Source organism: Stylophora pistillata, chromosome 11, assembly GCF_964205215.1.
Source record: "Stylophora pistillata chromosome 11, jaStyPist1.2, whole genome shotgun sequence".
NCBI classification, from domain to species: domain Eukaryota; kingdom Metazoa; phylum Cnidaria; class Anthozoa; order Scleractinia; family Pocilloporidae; genus Stylophora; species Stylophora pistillata.
Genome location: NC_142529.1, coordinates 16,641,868 through 16,656,867, shown reverse-complemented (window position 1 = coordinate 16,656,867; position 15,000 = coordinate 16,641,868). Strand labels below are relative to the sequence as shown.

The 15,000-nt window shown below is 38.5% G+C and overlaps 1 protein-coding gene and 1 pseudogene across 3 annotated transcripts in view; both read left to right on the top strand.

Annotated features, from left to right (window-relative positions):
- The first annotated feature begins 6,626 nt into the window (after positions 1-6,626).
- Positions 6,627-7,974, top strand: LOC148720328 (uncharacterized; annotated as a pseudogene).
- Positions 7,975-8,042: 68 nt separating this feature from the next.
- The window catches only part of LOC148720327 (calmodulin-like), a 15,699-nt gene continuing 8,741 nt past the window's right edge, over positions 8,043-15,000 (top strand). Inside the window, exons 1-3 of one of the 3 annotated variants that reach the window (XM_088739253.1) lie at positions 8,043-8,146; positions 13,317-13,414; positions 14,150-14,249. In XM_088739253.1, coding sequence (XP_088595379.1) covers positions 14,247-14,249 — 3 coding nt within the window. In that variant the 5' untranslated portion in view covers positions 8,043-8,146; positions 13,317-13,414; positions 14,150-14,246. Of the gene's footprint in view, positions 8,147-11,489; positions 12,246-13,316; positions 13,415-14,149; positions 14,250-15,000 lie in introns of those variants that run through there. The other 2 variants (XM_088739251.1, XM_088739252.1) reach the window with 2 other exon arrangements.

Here is a 15,000-nt window from a genome sequence, read left to right as displayed (position 1 = left end):
GTCATTTTGGGAAGAGCACGATATCCTCATCAGCGCGACACAGATTACCTAACCCAGATTACCTAACCCAGATTACCTAACCCAGATTACCTAACCCAGATTACCTAACCCAGATTACCTAACCCAGAGCTGAGTGAGCAGAGGTATGTTTTCACTTCGGTCCTCTTCTTATAATCTTCGCGGTAATTACATACTGTCACTTAGAAAACCTAGAACAACTAGTTAGGGCCTTAATTCATTTTCATACTTCTCAGCTTAGCTATGGAATACACTGCCTGACTATATCCGCATGAGTGCATTTGAAGACTTTAGAAAGATAATCCAAGGCCGTATCTTTGTTCATAGTTCACCACTAAATTTTCTCCGGTTCTTACTGGTTTAAATCGATCACGTGACGCGATGGTCCATCCGTGGAGAGACACTATCAGCCCATAGTGCCCTCCAGCGGAAAATATCCGGATGGATAGTGCCCGTCCGCGGAAAATACCTGGATTGATAGTGCTCATCTGTGAAAATTTTTGAATAGTTTGACGGCCGCGAAGTTAGGCAGATCGGAAAAACAGTGACTTTTCAATTTTGACAGGTATAACGTATTATTTAGCCAATGTACGGTTGCGGATTGTTGAAATTTGTGACAAGTTGTAGGCACGGAAGAAAATTTAGTGGTGAACAATAAAAACAATAGAGTGTTTATGTCTCGGAACTATCGGTATGATAGTTGCCCCTTGGAAATTTGATGTTCTTAAAACTAGTATATTTTCTCAAGAAGCTTCGCTTCTCAGGCAAATATTTGTTTTAAGAACATCAAATTTCCGCGGGGCAACTATTAGCCGATAGTTCCTCGACAGAAACACTCTATTGTTTAAATAGTCGCTCCCGCTTATCTTCACTTTTCTGTTAATTTCTACTGATATGTTACATAATTATATTTCTAAATACTGTGTATTTTAGTATATTTTAGTATAGTTAGTATTTTAGATCTTGTACAGATATATGTATGAATATATATGGATAATCTCCATTTTATGTTTTCTCGAAGATATTAGCTCCAACAAGCTACTCTAAAATTCGAGATGAAATAAAGTTTATGAAATGAAATATGAATGAAAATCGGTCCCCGCGAAGTTGGAAAGCGGTGGCAGCACATGATGGTCTCCTTGCCATGGTCGACATTATCATCACCGGTACACTCTTTCATCCAACGATAAAGAGATAAAATATATTGGTTACGTCAATTCTCTAAACACTGATCGTTATCATCAAGGTGAGAGGAAGAGAATTTGTAAAGGCTAACCAAGCCACAGAAGGAGGTGAATGAACTACAAACTACAGACGACTTGTCCAAATTTTACAACAAACCTTACCTTGGATAGGAGAGATAAAGATGTTTGTGAAGTTTACGCTCTCCAAACGGAAGCGAAGTGATGCCGCAGATTGACTCGTTATGAAAGTAAGATGGAGGACCCCTGGTTAGGCCTGAACGGTTGAGGCCTTTTTAATCATCAAATTGCTTGTTTCGATAATGGTGAACGAGACAGTGACGAGAGAAGTATTTTCGCAAACAGCTGTAGTCTGCATGCTACTGAAAATTACAAGAACATCTTGAGTGAGCAGGTGCATCTTTTTTTCCTAAGCTCGTGATTTTTGTCATTTCCAAGGCTTTCGTGTAACGATAACAGCTTAATCGAAGAAAACGCTAAACCAGCTATGTCTTTGATCATAATAGTAATGGACCGCACTTTCGATCGATCGGTTTACTGGCCTAATAATCCACTTAGCATGTTGGGAGAACACTCAAAAAGTTTACAAATCACTCGCTTAGGCCCGAATCTTACGAAACTTTCGAGTATTCTCCCAGCATCCCAAGTGGGTCATCAGAAGGCAGAATTGCTCTCAGCTTCGCTTCGAGTGATTCTTGGGCCTCTCTCGTGCTCTCCAAACTTCCTACATGCATCTCGATAAGCATGAACCAATTTTCAAATAGCTGTTACCGAATAGCATATTTCGAATAAGATAACCTTGAATTTTATGTTGGTGTACTTACGCAATAAACGAAAGGTTTTCACCAATTAAGGCACTCGTAGCATCTCAGTTATTTTGTACACAGATACACCAAAACGGCTTAATAGGAATTAGCTGGGACTTCAGCAGTGTCAAAATTCAATTTCGTTCTTAAAAAGAAGTTGTTATCAATGTTTCGCAAACCCAACACGAGTAAGTAATCGCATGCTTGGTAATTGAACGTCTCGCATTTTCAGATGAGGCAATTGTCAATATTCATTTTCGTTCAGCAGGTTGCCTTTCGATAAATAACATTTGCTAATTAAGCTTTACCTTGTTATTATTAAACATACTGGCACATTAAGAAATCTTTAAGAACGTGTCCACGAGAGACCCAAGCAATATCAAAATTTGTGTCCACATGGTACCCTCCAGAATTCGATGCTACTTTTTGTACATACTGGTATTAGTCCAAGTTAACTGCCTGCCAAACATTTTTCTCAAAGTCCGAACAGTTCACGAGACAAAATAGTTTCACTGAAATGACACACAATTTTAAGCAAAATCATGGTGAATTCGTCCATGAAGTTTACAACTTACTCAGAGACTATTGGGTGCAGATATGATAAAGAATCCTTGCCAGTTTCAAATGAATATTATGCTTATTTGAGGCAACTAAATTTGAAGAGGATATGATAACTGTGCTCGAAAATATTAATGTTTTAAGAATCCCATTTCCATAAAGTTTATTTGTTTGGGAGTATATAGAGGTGATAAAATCTGTGTGAAGTTACGTACGTATAGCCATGCGAAACAGATATCTTGTATCGGCATTTCGCTCACGACAACGGGCGAATGACAAATGGGTACTAGGACCGTGATCTGTTGACATCTGGTTAAACATGCCACTGATTCTGGTGATGACATTCTGGGCTCATATTATATTCGATTACACAATATTAGGTTTACAAAATGTATCTGATGAAATAAATCCAATTTAGAGTGCTAATAAAAGTATACTTGCCAAACTACCAGCCGGTTGCTGACTTTATACATGCAACCGTATGCAGCATTTTAGAATGACCGCTGCGGCAGGAAACTGCTCAGAGATTCTTCAACACTCACACTGGCTATTTGTTTGGATGATCAGTCGTTTGAATAGATAAGATAGAATGCTTTACAGGGGATCTTTATACATCGAAAACCATCTGTTAATAGTACCACAGGGCACCCAAGGTATCAGGGTATTATTATCAGAGGATTACCCCCTCCCCCTCGGTGTTTCTGAACCATAAAGGCTGATTTTATTTTATTGTTTTGTTTGGATTGGGGAATATTATATCTATTTCTTTACATCTGGTTCATCCCAAACCCTTTCCAAAAGTTTAGAACGAAAACGCCATTTTCTGGTCCGCTACTCGTACGCCTCTCCCTAATGCCATCTCCAATTCAGCCTTACCACTCCGGAGGCTTTTTTAATGAAAAGGAGTCGGACCTCTGCACAAAAAGGCATACAAGTTGAAGGACCAGACTAAAGACACCCCCCACCAGAAAAGCCCGCATTCGAGGGTTCGCGATTCTTTAGTTTAAAGCGTACTCACATAGTTAGCTGATGTTTTACCCTCACGGAGATTATTCCCTCGAATCTCTCTTTCCAGTGGCTCTAGATCTTGGTCACCAACGTTGATGTCGCTGGCCTGTGGCAATTTTCCAGTTTTCTTTAAGGTATTTGTATTTGTATTTGTATGCTTATTTGTATTTAAAGGTTTGTACAGTACAGTGTACAGGCGAGAGAACAATAGGACACGTAGTCTCCTACTAGGTTCACCGGCCTAAACCAATCCCAACCCACCCACCGCAGGGGAGAAAATCCATCACACAGTAATCTCCTGCGTGGATAATTAACGTCTCCTACCCCTAACCCTGCAGGAGACGGGACCTCCATTTATTTGTCCCTATCCGAGAAGACTAGAATTTCTAACCATTTCTTGATGTTATAGAGAGGTAGCATATTCTTCTCAATTATTTTTAAGACCTTGAGTGTTGATCCGGCCAGGGCTCGAACCCTCGACCTCCCGCAGTCCAGAATCGGACCCAAGGGCCGGGTTGTTTAATAGTGGGTTAAGATAAGCCATGGTACTTATCATGAATAAAGCAACTATATATGCACGTATATATACGATATATGCACGTATACGTAGAAAAAAAAAGATGTTGTTAATATCTTACTTCCTAAGTTCTTTTATTTTCTTAGAGATATGAAAATGTCAAGTGGATTAAAGTTGAAAATCCAAGAGTAGTAAAGAAAAGTTATTTGTTTGTGAACAGTAAAATAAGTTCAATTTTTTTTAATCGTACTCAAATAAAACGCTTAACGTTAAGTAAGTAAGTAATGTATTTATTTAACCACATGCGATAGCTCGTTTAAATGCAAATGTGGAAGCCCACCCATCCCCCCTGGGGAGGACATCCATCACACAGTAATCTCCTGCGTGGGAAATTAACGTCTCTTTCCCCTAACCCTGCAGGAGACGGGACTTCCATTTATTTGTCCCTTTCCGAGAAGACTAGAATATCTAACCATTTATTGACGTTATAGAGAGGTAGCATAATCTTCTCAATTATTTTTAATACCTTGAATGTTGTTCCGGCCGGGGCTCGAACCCTCGACCTCCCGCAGTCCAGCGCTCTATCCATTGAGCCAACTGGGAGGCGGTTAAAGTCTAGAAAAATAGCTTGCAATCTGCTGAGCTGGGAGCCACTCCTTTTTGTCGAACAAGCGTTGGTTAGTACCCTCCCGACATAGTTTGCGTATTCGTCTTGAAGCATCAGGCGGGGTCACCTTGCGCCAAGTTTCTTCACCAACAAGAGATAGCTCGAGAAGGAAGTTCTTCGCCTGTTCCGTAATCTGCTGCACTTCCTTGCCTTGAGGGCCCAGCCACCGGGCGCACTGTTGGAGCTGTTGGCGGTAGAAGTACTGGAGGTCTCGGCGGTCCCTGGTATTTTTACTTTCAGAGAGGAGCATTTCGCCGCCCATTCCCGTGTATTGTGATCATACTGCGTTTCGCGGTTAAGTTTGTGCTGGTGCTTGCGGAAGTCAAGATGGCTGACAAGGTAGTGGTTAGAGCGGTAGACTTTAATACACCCTTCCTCAGGACATGAAAACAAGGCGCTTGCAGTTTCTTCGCAGTTACGTGTCCCCACATCTTTCGCTGATGGTGGATTTCTCGACCGAGAAGCTGGCTTTTCCAACGCGCTTTTTGCGGTGTCTAGTGCGCGAAAAGGCTTCAAAACCTTTATACATATCGCTTGCTGCGTTGACTTCATGGGAAGAGCCTTTTTCCGAGACTGTAGTCCCACAAGAAATGCGCGCCACACCTTGATACTACCACACTCGTACTGGAAATTATTTAGCTGACTTATGCCCTCCCACTTTAAGGGTGTTAACATTTGCTTTGTTTGGTGGAGCTCGCATACAGCAGCCCAGCAGCCTTTAACTCCCCCGTATGAGTCAATAGCTTCCCTCGGCTGCGCTGCAGTTGTATCATCATGACCTGCAAATCAACATCCACTGGCATGAGTAAGTACATGTTTGAAGCTTCAGGTGCTATGGTCTTTAGGAGAGGTGCGCGAAGCATGCTGGATCTTCGGGCAGGGGTTTTTTTCTACGAGGCACAATGTTGTACCTGTTGCCACTGTTGCTTTATTTTCGAGTTTTAGACTCCATTGCAGTTTTATTGATAATTGTAACCACGGACAGACAATGTCGAGTTTGTTTGCGTTGCGCATCAATGTGGCGATCTTACTGCATTCAGTTTGAAAATAGGGTGTGCCGTGGGAACACAATCAAAATATTATCCTTCACCTTTCACCTTCTTCGGGTGTCTTAAAGGGTACAAAGACCATGTCTTTTCTTGTAACCATAATAACCATGTTTTGAGCGCACAAATATAAGCTGTTAGGGACAGACCATTACTTCTCTTAAGGGAGGGGGTAGAGACAAAAATTGTTTTGTTGCATGCAAACAACTTATTCCTTTTTGCAGCAGCAAACAATTTATTTGGGGGGTTGCATACAATTTATTTCGGTTTACTGCGCTTGCAAATATATCATTTCAGTGTTTACGGTTCTGCAAACAATTGATTTTAAAATTTTCCATTCCCCCACCCCACTCGCTATTTTAGGGGTATTTTCCGTTATTTCGCACAATGGTAAAAATTTTTACAGTTTGATTGATGGCTCACAAGTATAAAAACCGACAATCATATATTTTTATGTGTGTACAGAAAGACCTAGGTTTCTACTTTTACTTAACGAAATATTTTTTGCTGGCTTGAGACTTTGGAGAAACACCAGCATCATTAATTCACTGCATCTTTGGCACGGATTTTTGCGAATTTTTTGAGAAAAACTTAAAACTAGTATAGCTCTCTAAAAAATTTATTATCTGGATAAACCTTTTGTCTAGATTGTGGGTTCATTGTAGGCAACAAGTGAGCCAAATTTGAGCGAATTCAGTGAGGAGTCGTGAAGACTCGTCTCATGGTTTTCAGGTGGACACGTTCTTAAAGATTTGTTCGCAGGTTTTAAATCTTCACTGAGGTGCAGGAAGCAAATTCTTCGAAATGGAGGGCAATAACTCCAAGAAAGTAAATTCCTATTTCTATCTAGGTGATCCATCTTTCCATGAAGCTCATGAACGTTTACAGTCAACATTGTTACGGCCATTATTAACACTGTTACAGCTCCAGTCGGCGTTATTGCAAATTTACTGATTGTCACCGCCATCTTCAGCTGTCCTTATCTACGAATTCCCTCTAATCTATTGGTAGCTTCATTAGCGCTTTCTGATTTGTTCGTAGTCCTAATAGTCCAGCCCGGATATATCTCATACAGGCTTTTCGAAAACCAGCGTCGTTCAGTTCCTTGTTTTGGGAGGATAATGTATAATCTGGCTTTTTTCGTTTGCTTCGAGTGTCTTTCATGACTTTGAGCGCTGTCAGCTATGAGCGCTTCGTGGCTGTTCGACTTCGAGTTAGATACAACGATTTTTTTCTCTTCGACACGAGTTGTGAAATATGTTCTGATCATATTGAACGTAAATATTTTGTTAACTGCTCTAAAATGGACTGTTATTGAATTCATAGTCGAGAATATCCAACTGATGTTTTCGTCAATTAGCCTTCTTGTTTCAGTGGTAACGCAGATTGGTGTACTTTATGTCGTGCGAAGACAGCGAAGACAAATCCAACCGCATCTCCAGGGCGCTGAGAATCTTCAGAGACAACGAGAGGCCAAAATTGCTAAAAAATCTCCATTCTTGTAGGGGCGTACTTGATTTTGAACTTTCCAGTGCTCTGCATCTTGATATATGATCAAATATTGAGACTAGGCGTACAAACTAAAAACCACTACAGCTGGACAGAGACGCTTGCCTTCCTAAACTCTTGTACCAATCCAATAATATGCTATTGGAGATATAGAGAGGTGCGTCAAAAAGTTGAAAAAATCTTAAGGAAGCTGGTTTGTCAATAAGCATCACGTTAAGCGAAAGGCACTGAGGACTCATAACCTGCAGCATTTTAATTTTTCTGTATTTTCTGTGTTTCTAATCAACCAACATTGCTGTTACATCTTCTGCCACTGATAACATCAATTAAGAAGTGACAATTCTTTCGTTTTCTAAAGTTCCTAAACTTCACATGTTCGGGTATACTGTTATTTTTTAATCAACAATTTGTCAGGGACGAATCACTTGCCGTAGAAAGTCATTTTCTGAGACTGGGGCATTTTATGCAGATCCAGTAAACTGACCAGAAGTGGAATAATTTTTCTAATGGAACTAACAAATCTGTACATACCAAAGGACTCAAGTAAATAATACATGCGGAAAACGCTGTCTTCCAGAGGAAAATACTTTAAATGTGATGTATCATGAGCAAATAGTCCACAGAATCCATATTTTTTCCAGACCTTAACATTCAATCCCTAATTGCCGCGGGTATTTTAGATAGGATATTTATAAAAAAAATCATTCTATGCCTTGTACATCTTTAGACACAAAGGTAACAGTGTTCGCAGTAGCTGTACCCGAGCATATACTATCAGATGCTTGTCATGTGTTGTTAAAGATTAAGATCACATGGTAAGTGTTATCTATACCTATCTTTGAACTTCAACAAGTGTTTATGATTTTAAAAATTTGTTCTAGAAAATGTGGCTTTTCAAGAAATCGTTATCCTTTCTGGCCGCTGTCAGGGATGAAATACAAGAATACTTTGGTTGCTTAGAAAATAATATAGCTTACAAGTAATACAAGAATAAAGCACAACTTCGTGCATGAAATAGTTCTTTGAATTTACACTTTGTAAAAGGAAATATAATTTTTGTCGCCTAAAAGCAAAAACCGATTTACCTATTATCATAAAAATAATGGAACAGCGGGATTGCCTCGAACCAAATTTCTATGGAAAAAAAATCATATTTCCAGAAATGTTCCCAAACACTATCAGTTTATTTTTTTGCAATAAGCAATTTTGGGGTTTTTCGCAACTATTCGTACTTCTCTTTTAATATTGTCCTAAGTCATCAAAAACGCGATATTCTATTCGGATATTCTAGGAATGCCCATAATTTGTTATTGCTCTTAGAGCTCATTCTTAAATAACCAAGGTGATCAACAAAATATTCATTTTCTTGCACTACTGAGAGTCAACTTGGTAGTTCTTCGGGTGCGAAAGAATATGTTTGCTTTTGAACGATACACGTCATTCGTCATCACTTATTTAATTCTGAGTCAACCACTTCTGGCTCCAAAGACCACTCCAATGTCCGAATGACCATTTTATGTCTTCTATTTTCAAAAGAGTTACTTTTAGGTAGGTAAATTCTATAGATATTATAGGAAGACGTTTCAGTGAAAAGTTAAATTAAGCTAGTATTTAAATGTTATATACGATGAAAAATTGTCAAATACTTATGAAAAAATTTCTTGGCGGGTATCAGACGCGTCGTTTTGTCTCGGCTAAGAGACTCATAAGACACTTTTCGAAAATTTTTAACGAACTCGTCGACCATCGTGCTCAAAGTCCCGTTCACGAAATCAAGACCTTATTAGTTAGGCCCTCTATCACAGAAGTATTCCCAACTGCATGTTCACGAGTTACAATATACACCATGTTATATCCCAGTGTTACAGTGTTTTATTATCCAATTGTGCTTCGTATAGTACAAATAACTTGCGCGACAAGTACAAATATTAGGCGATATTCGTACTCCAGGAATAGCCGCAAAATTCGCCCACACTCACCTAACAATTTAGCGTGCTGGATGATAAATCTCTTATTAGTGCAGTATCGCTGAGCATTTTACTCGTTGTTTGTATTACGACTCCCCTACGGGCTCATCAAAATACGGTACAACTTGTAAAAGTACCCAGCGATATTACACAACAAAACGCCTAATAATATATATATATATATATATCCCATGGATTATTTATAGGCCAAGTCGAAATTTCTCCTCAATGATTGATGTTTGTCTTCGTAGAATTCTCACACAGGAGAAGCTTTCAAAGGAAGAAATCCTTGGCAATTTTTAGTCAAAATTAAATATGTTACTCAGCACAATCTGTAATAACGCCGACAAAAAGCACAAACTCAGAGTGGAAATTGCAACAATGTCCTGCGGATAAAAATTCGAGGGCTTATGCTAAATTGCATTATTTGCTTTCAATCCCAAATGAGTCTTCTGGTATTTTTCTTTCTCATGTCAAATTAGACGGTGTTTGAGTTACTATGCTATTTTTAGTTCTCTGTCGTACATTATCAATTGCTTTTTACTATCCTTTCATCTAAAACATGCCGTATATATGATTATTGCATTAACGTACACTCAGCCAGCAAGATTTGTAATCCTTCCAATCTGTGACATATTTTAGTATTTTTCATATATCTTTAAGTATAACAGTTTTTACTAGGGAAAAAAAAAAACAACAATTACCAAGCAGCAAAAACAAGAATTTGCTCAATGGATCCTGTTTCATTGGATCAAGTTCAAATGTATCTCGACCGGGATGCAATTGAGCAGTTGTTGCCCGCGCGCCGAATAAAAAAGCATGTTTTTGCCATATGATTGTTTAAGGGAAAGTCTAAATACACAACAAAGCGCTTCAACTTTGTCCTGGGAAACATCAGCACTCTCGGCAAAACAAAACTAACTTTTTCCCTCGGGACCATATATTAAGTGTATGTTATAAAATTTCAACTCCGAACATCTCATTTCTCCGCGTGTTCTGATTGGTTCACACAACTCCGGTCATCAGTTCATATCAATATTCCGATTCACCTTATATGGAAAATCATTGCATCAACTATTGCAGAGCTAAAAATAGGCTCCAAATATCGAAACTTTCAGATTATAACAATATCTATTCAGAAAACGCTATTGCTGGATACGACGGTGGTTACAACAAACTCGGCGCAACGCACCCCTCAGCTATTTACCATTTCATTTTCGACGCGCACTCGTTGACTAATGAAATAAATATCCACTGTCCTTCGACACTGATATTGAGGGGAATAGCAGTTCTAGTTTAGTATACTAAAACAGTGAGATAACATACCGAAAAATTATGATTTTAACTCATTTATCATTGCAACGATTACAATATTTTCAGGTACAAATCCTGCGTGCGTTGCTTGGGATGAATTATTCCACGAGCGCCCGTTGGATATGAGATGTAAATAGCTAGAGGGAATCCTTTCAAATTTGGTCTGAGAAAGATGTGTATACAACTATCTTTTAGAGAACTAGCGGAAGTACGTAAATGATCGTCGGATAACTTTCCAACAACCCGATGGATCTTAACTAGAATGCGCGGGTCACCATATAGTGTATACTCACCAACCTTCTGACCAATCTGAGTTGAGTTGAAAGCCGCATTTTGGGAAGAACACAGTATCCTTTAGTGTTGCCTAGGTTACCCTGCTTAGAACAGAGTGATCCGTCCTCACGAAGTGGGAAAGTGTGGCAGCAATGGCCTCCTTTCCATGGTCGACATTGTCATCACCAGCACACTCTTTCATTCAGCGTTGAAGAGATAAAACGTCCTGAATACATCAAATCTTTATACAATGATCGTTATCATCAGGGTGAGGGAAAGACAATTTTATTTGGCTGAAGAACAAACTACAGACAACTTGTCCAAATTCTACACCAAATACTTCCTTAGAACTGAGGAGCGTACAGGGCTCGAAATTAAAAAAAATTCCAAGTCGCCTTTTGGCGACTATCAGAGAAAAAATGGTCGCCAAGTGCAAAAATGCAGTCGCCAGATAGTACAAGAAGAGAAATCAGATTAGAGCCTTATTCAATTGGCGTTTTTGTTCGGCTTCTGGTGGATTGTGGCTGCGATTGTAGGATAGACCGAAATACTCGATCTTCAATGACTTAGAACATAAGAACACAAAAGAAGAAACTCCGAAAGACTTTTGCGTCACAATCTTATCTTAAGCAGTAAGCAAAAAAAGTAATAAGAACATTTCAGGGCTACTTTAGCAAGGAAAATATGTCACATCGCATGCAAGAAATCGTACGATACGAAGGCATCAAACATTTATCAAACATGGCGGATAGGCATTTAGTACCAGACCTCCCCTTCTCAACGGATTAATTTTAAATTCAGAAGCTTTTCAACAAAATATTGCGCCTGCGATCACCATGGAGAAGCCACTGTAATATGTCGTCTCGGAATACGTAATTTGAAAGCCATTTCAAGTTTTAGCTTAAAGGTAAACAGACTTAATTTGCATTTCCTTCGGCAGAAAAGCAGAAACGCAGAAATGAGACTTAAGAAATTTTTCCCATCTACAATCTTTTATTTATCAGAGAAAGTTAGTTTAGTCGCCAAAGTGGCGACTAAACTCGAACTTTTAGTGGCCAAGTTAAAAGTTTTAGTCGCATTGGCGACCGTATCGGTTGCAATTTCGAGCCCTGGGGTAGAAGACGTTTGTGAAGTTCAAGCTCTCCGTACTGAAACAAGATGATGCTGCAGATTGACTCGTCAACGACTTGGAAAGTAAACTGGATGACCTCTGGTCAGGCCAGAACGGTTGGAACATTTTAAGTTATCAAATTGCTTGCTGTGAGAATGGCGAACGAGACAGTGACGAGGAAAAAACTTTACTGCGAACATTTGTTGTCGCCATGCCTCTCAAAATTATGAAAACGTCTTGAGTAAGCAGGTGCTCGTAATTTTTGTCATTTCCGCCCCTTTCATATAACGTTAGCACGTTCATCGAAGAAAACGTGAAACGAGCTAAATGTTTGACCATAAACCTAAAAGAGCTTTCGCCTTACATAATATATTCTTAGTCGGCAAAAGATAGAATTGATTTGAATACTCTTTTCTGTCTTTTTTTTTTAAGTATAAAATTTGCAAACGGACATGAATTAGGCTAGATTGAATTACATTCAAATACTGCAGTCACCTTAAGTTGAGCAATTTTATAAAGAATATTTTAATTTTCGATTTTTTAAGGATTCGCCTTGGTTTTAGCAGACAACTTTTGCACCCTGCACTGCAAGGGGCAAATGTTGTGACGAAAGACGAAACGCTAAGATGGCAGGATCAAATAAGCTTACAATCAACTGACTCATATTTTTACTCATTTAACAATTACCTTAAAATATCATAACCTACGATGGATGTAGTTGTAGTTTTGGAACATCGAGATGCATGTGGAAAGTTTGGAAAGCACGAGATCAAGAAGCGTAATAATCGCTAGACGCGAAGCTGAGAGCAACCCTTCCTTTGAAGGACCCACTTGGGACGTTGGGAGAACACTCGAGAATTCCGTAAGACAGAGGCGAGTGATTTGCAAAGTTTTTGAGTGCTCTCCCAACATCCCAAGTAGGTTATTAGGCCGGTAAACTGATAGATAGTGCAGTCTGAGGATTTTATAAGATAAACTTCAATTTTTTTTTGGTTTACTTACACAATAAACGAAAGCTTTTGACCAATTAAGCCACTCTTTAGTGTAGTATCTCAGGTATATATTTTGTAAAGAGATGCACCCTAACGGCTCATAGCAATTAGGTAGGACATGAGTACGTGCCATGTCACAATTCAAATCTCCTTAACTAACAGGAACTCGTTGTCAATGTTTGAAACCTGAACACAAGAATGAAATCGCGTGCTTGGCCCTGATACATTTTCAGATGGAGCAATTGTTAATATTTAATTTCATTCAGCAGGTTGCCATTCTATTTAACGTCGATAAACGACTTTGGCTAATTAAAATTTATCTTGTCAGAAGACAGCGAAGACAAGCCCAGCCACGTCTCCAAGGCGCTGAAGATCTTCAGAGATAACGAGAGGCCAAACTCGATAAAAACACCTCCATCCTTGTAGGTGCGTTCTTCCTTTTGAACTTTCCTGTGCTCTTCATCTTGATATATGATCTAATATTGAGACTAAGCATACAAACTAGCAAACACTACAGCTGGAGAGAGACACTTTCCTTTCTAAACTCTTGTACCAGTCCAGTAATATGCTATTGAACATATAGAGAGGTGCGTCAAAAAGTTAAAAAAATCTTAAAGAAGCTGGTTTGTCAATAAGTACCAAGTTAAGCCGTAGGTACTAAGGGTTTGTAACCTGCAGCATTTTAATTTTCTTTATTTTCTGTGTTTCTAATCATCCAACATTACTGTTACATCTTCTGCCACTGCCAGCATCAATTGAGAAGTGACAATTCTTTACTTTTCTAAAGTTCCTAAATTTTACATGTTCGGGTCTACTGTTATATTAATAAGTAACTAGTCAAGGACGAATCACTTTGCTTTTTTCACTTTATTTCTTTTTAATAATGCTGCATTTTATGCTTATCCATTAAACCAGAAATGGAATACTGAAGTTATTCTAATGGAACCAACAAATCCGTATATCCCAAAGGACTTAAATAAATATTACATGCAGAAAATGCTGTCTTTCAAAAGAAAATAATTTTAGTGCAATGATGTATCATAAGAAAATAGTCCATGGAATCCATATTTTTTCCAGACCTTAACATCCAATCCCTAGTTGCCGAGGGTATTTTAGATAGGATATTTATGAAAAATCATTCCATGCCTTGTACATCTTTAGACACAAAAGACGCTGACAGTGTTCAGAGTAGCTATACCCGAGCACATACTATCAGACGAGAGTTTGCTTGTTTTGTATTGTTAAAGATTAAGATTACATGGTAAGTCTTATCAACACTTATCTTTGAATTTCAACAAGTGTTCATAAGTTTAAAAATTTGTTCTAGAAAATGTGGCTTTTCAAGAAATCATTATACTTTGTGGCCACTGTCAGGGAGAAAACACAAGAATACTTCGGTCGCTTAGAAAATAAGATAGTTTACAAGTAATACAAGAATAAAGTACAAACGTACATGAAAACGCTCATTCAATTTTCCCCTCTTAAAAATAAATTATGTTTTGCTGCTTAAAAGCAAAAACAGATTTACCCATTATCATAAAAGGAATAAAATAGCACACTTGTCTCAAACCAAATTGTGTGAAAAAAGTCAAATTTCCAATTTTTCTCGCAATAAGCAATCTCGGGGTTTCTCGCAGCTATTCGTACTTCCTCTTTTAATTTTGTCTTAGATCACAAAAAACATGATATTCTACACGCTACAAAACATATGCATGTTCATAAAACTTGCATGCTTTTTTTACTCAAAGAACTCAGGTTATAACTTAAGAACCAATCAGATAATTTGTCGAAGTCAAATTTATCAGTTTTTGTTGCAATAAGCATTCTTGGGGTTTCTCGCAGCTATTCGTACTTCCTCTTCCAATATTGTCTTAGGTCACTAAAAAACAAGATATTCTGCACGCTACAAAGCATATGCATGTTCACAAAACTTGCATGTTTTTTTTTTTTTACTAAAAGAACTCAGGTTTTAAATTAAGAAACAATCAGATACTTTGTTTTTGCTCTTGAAA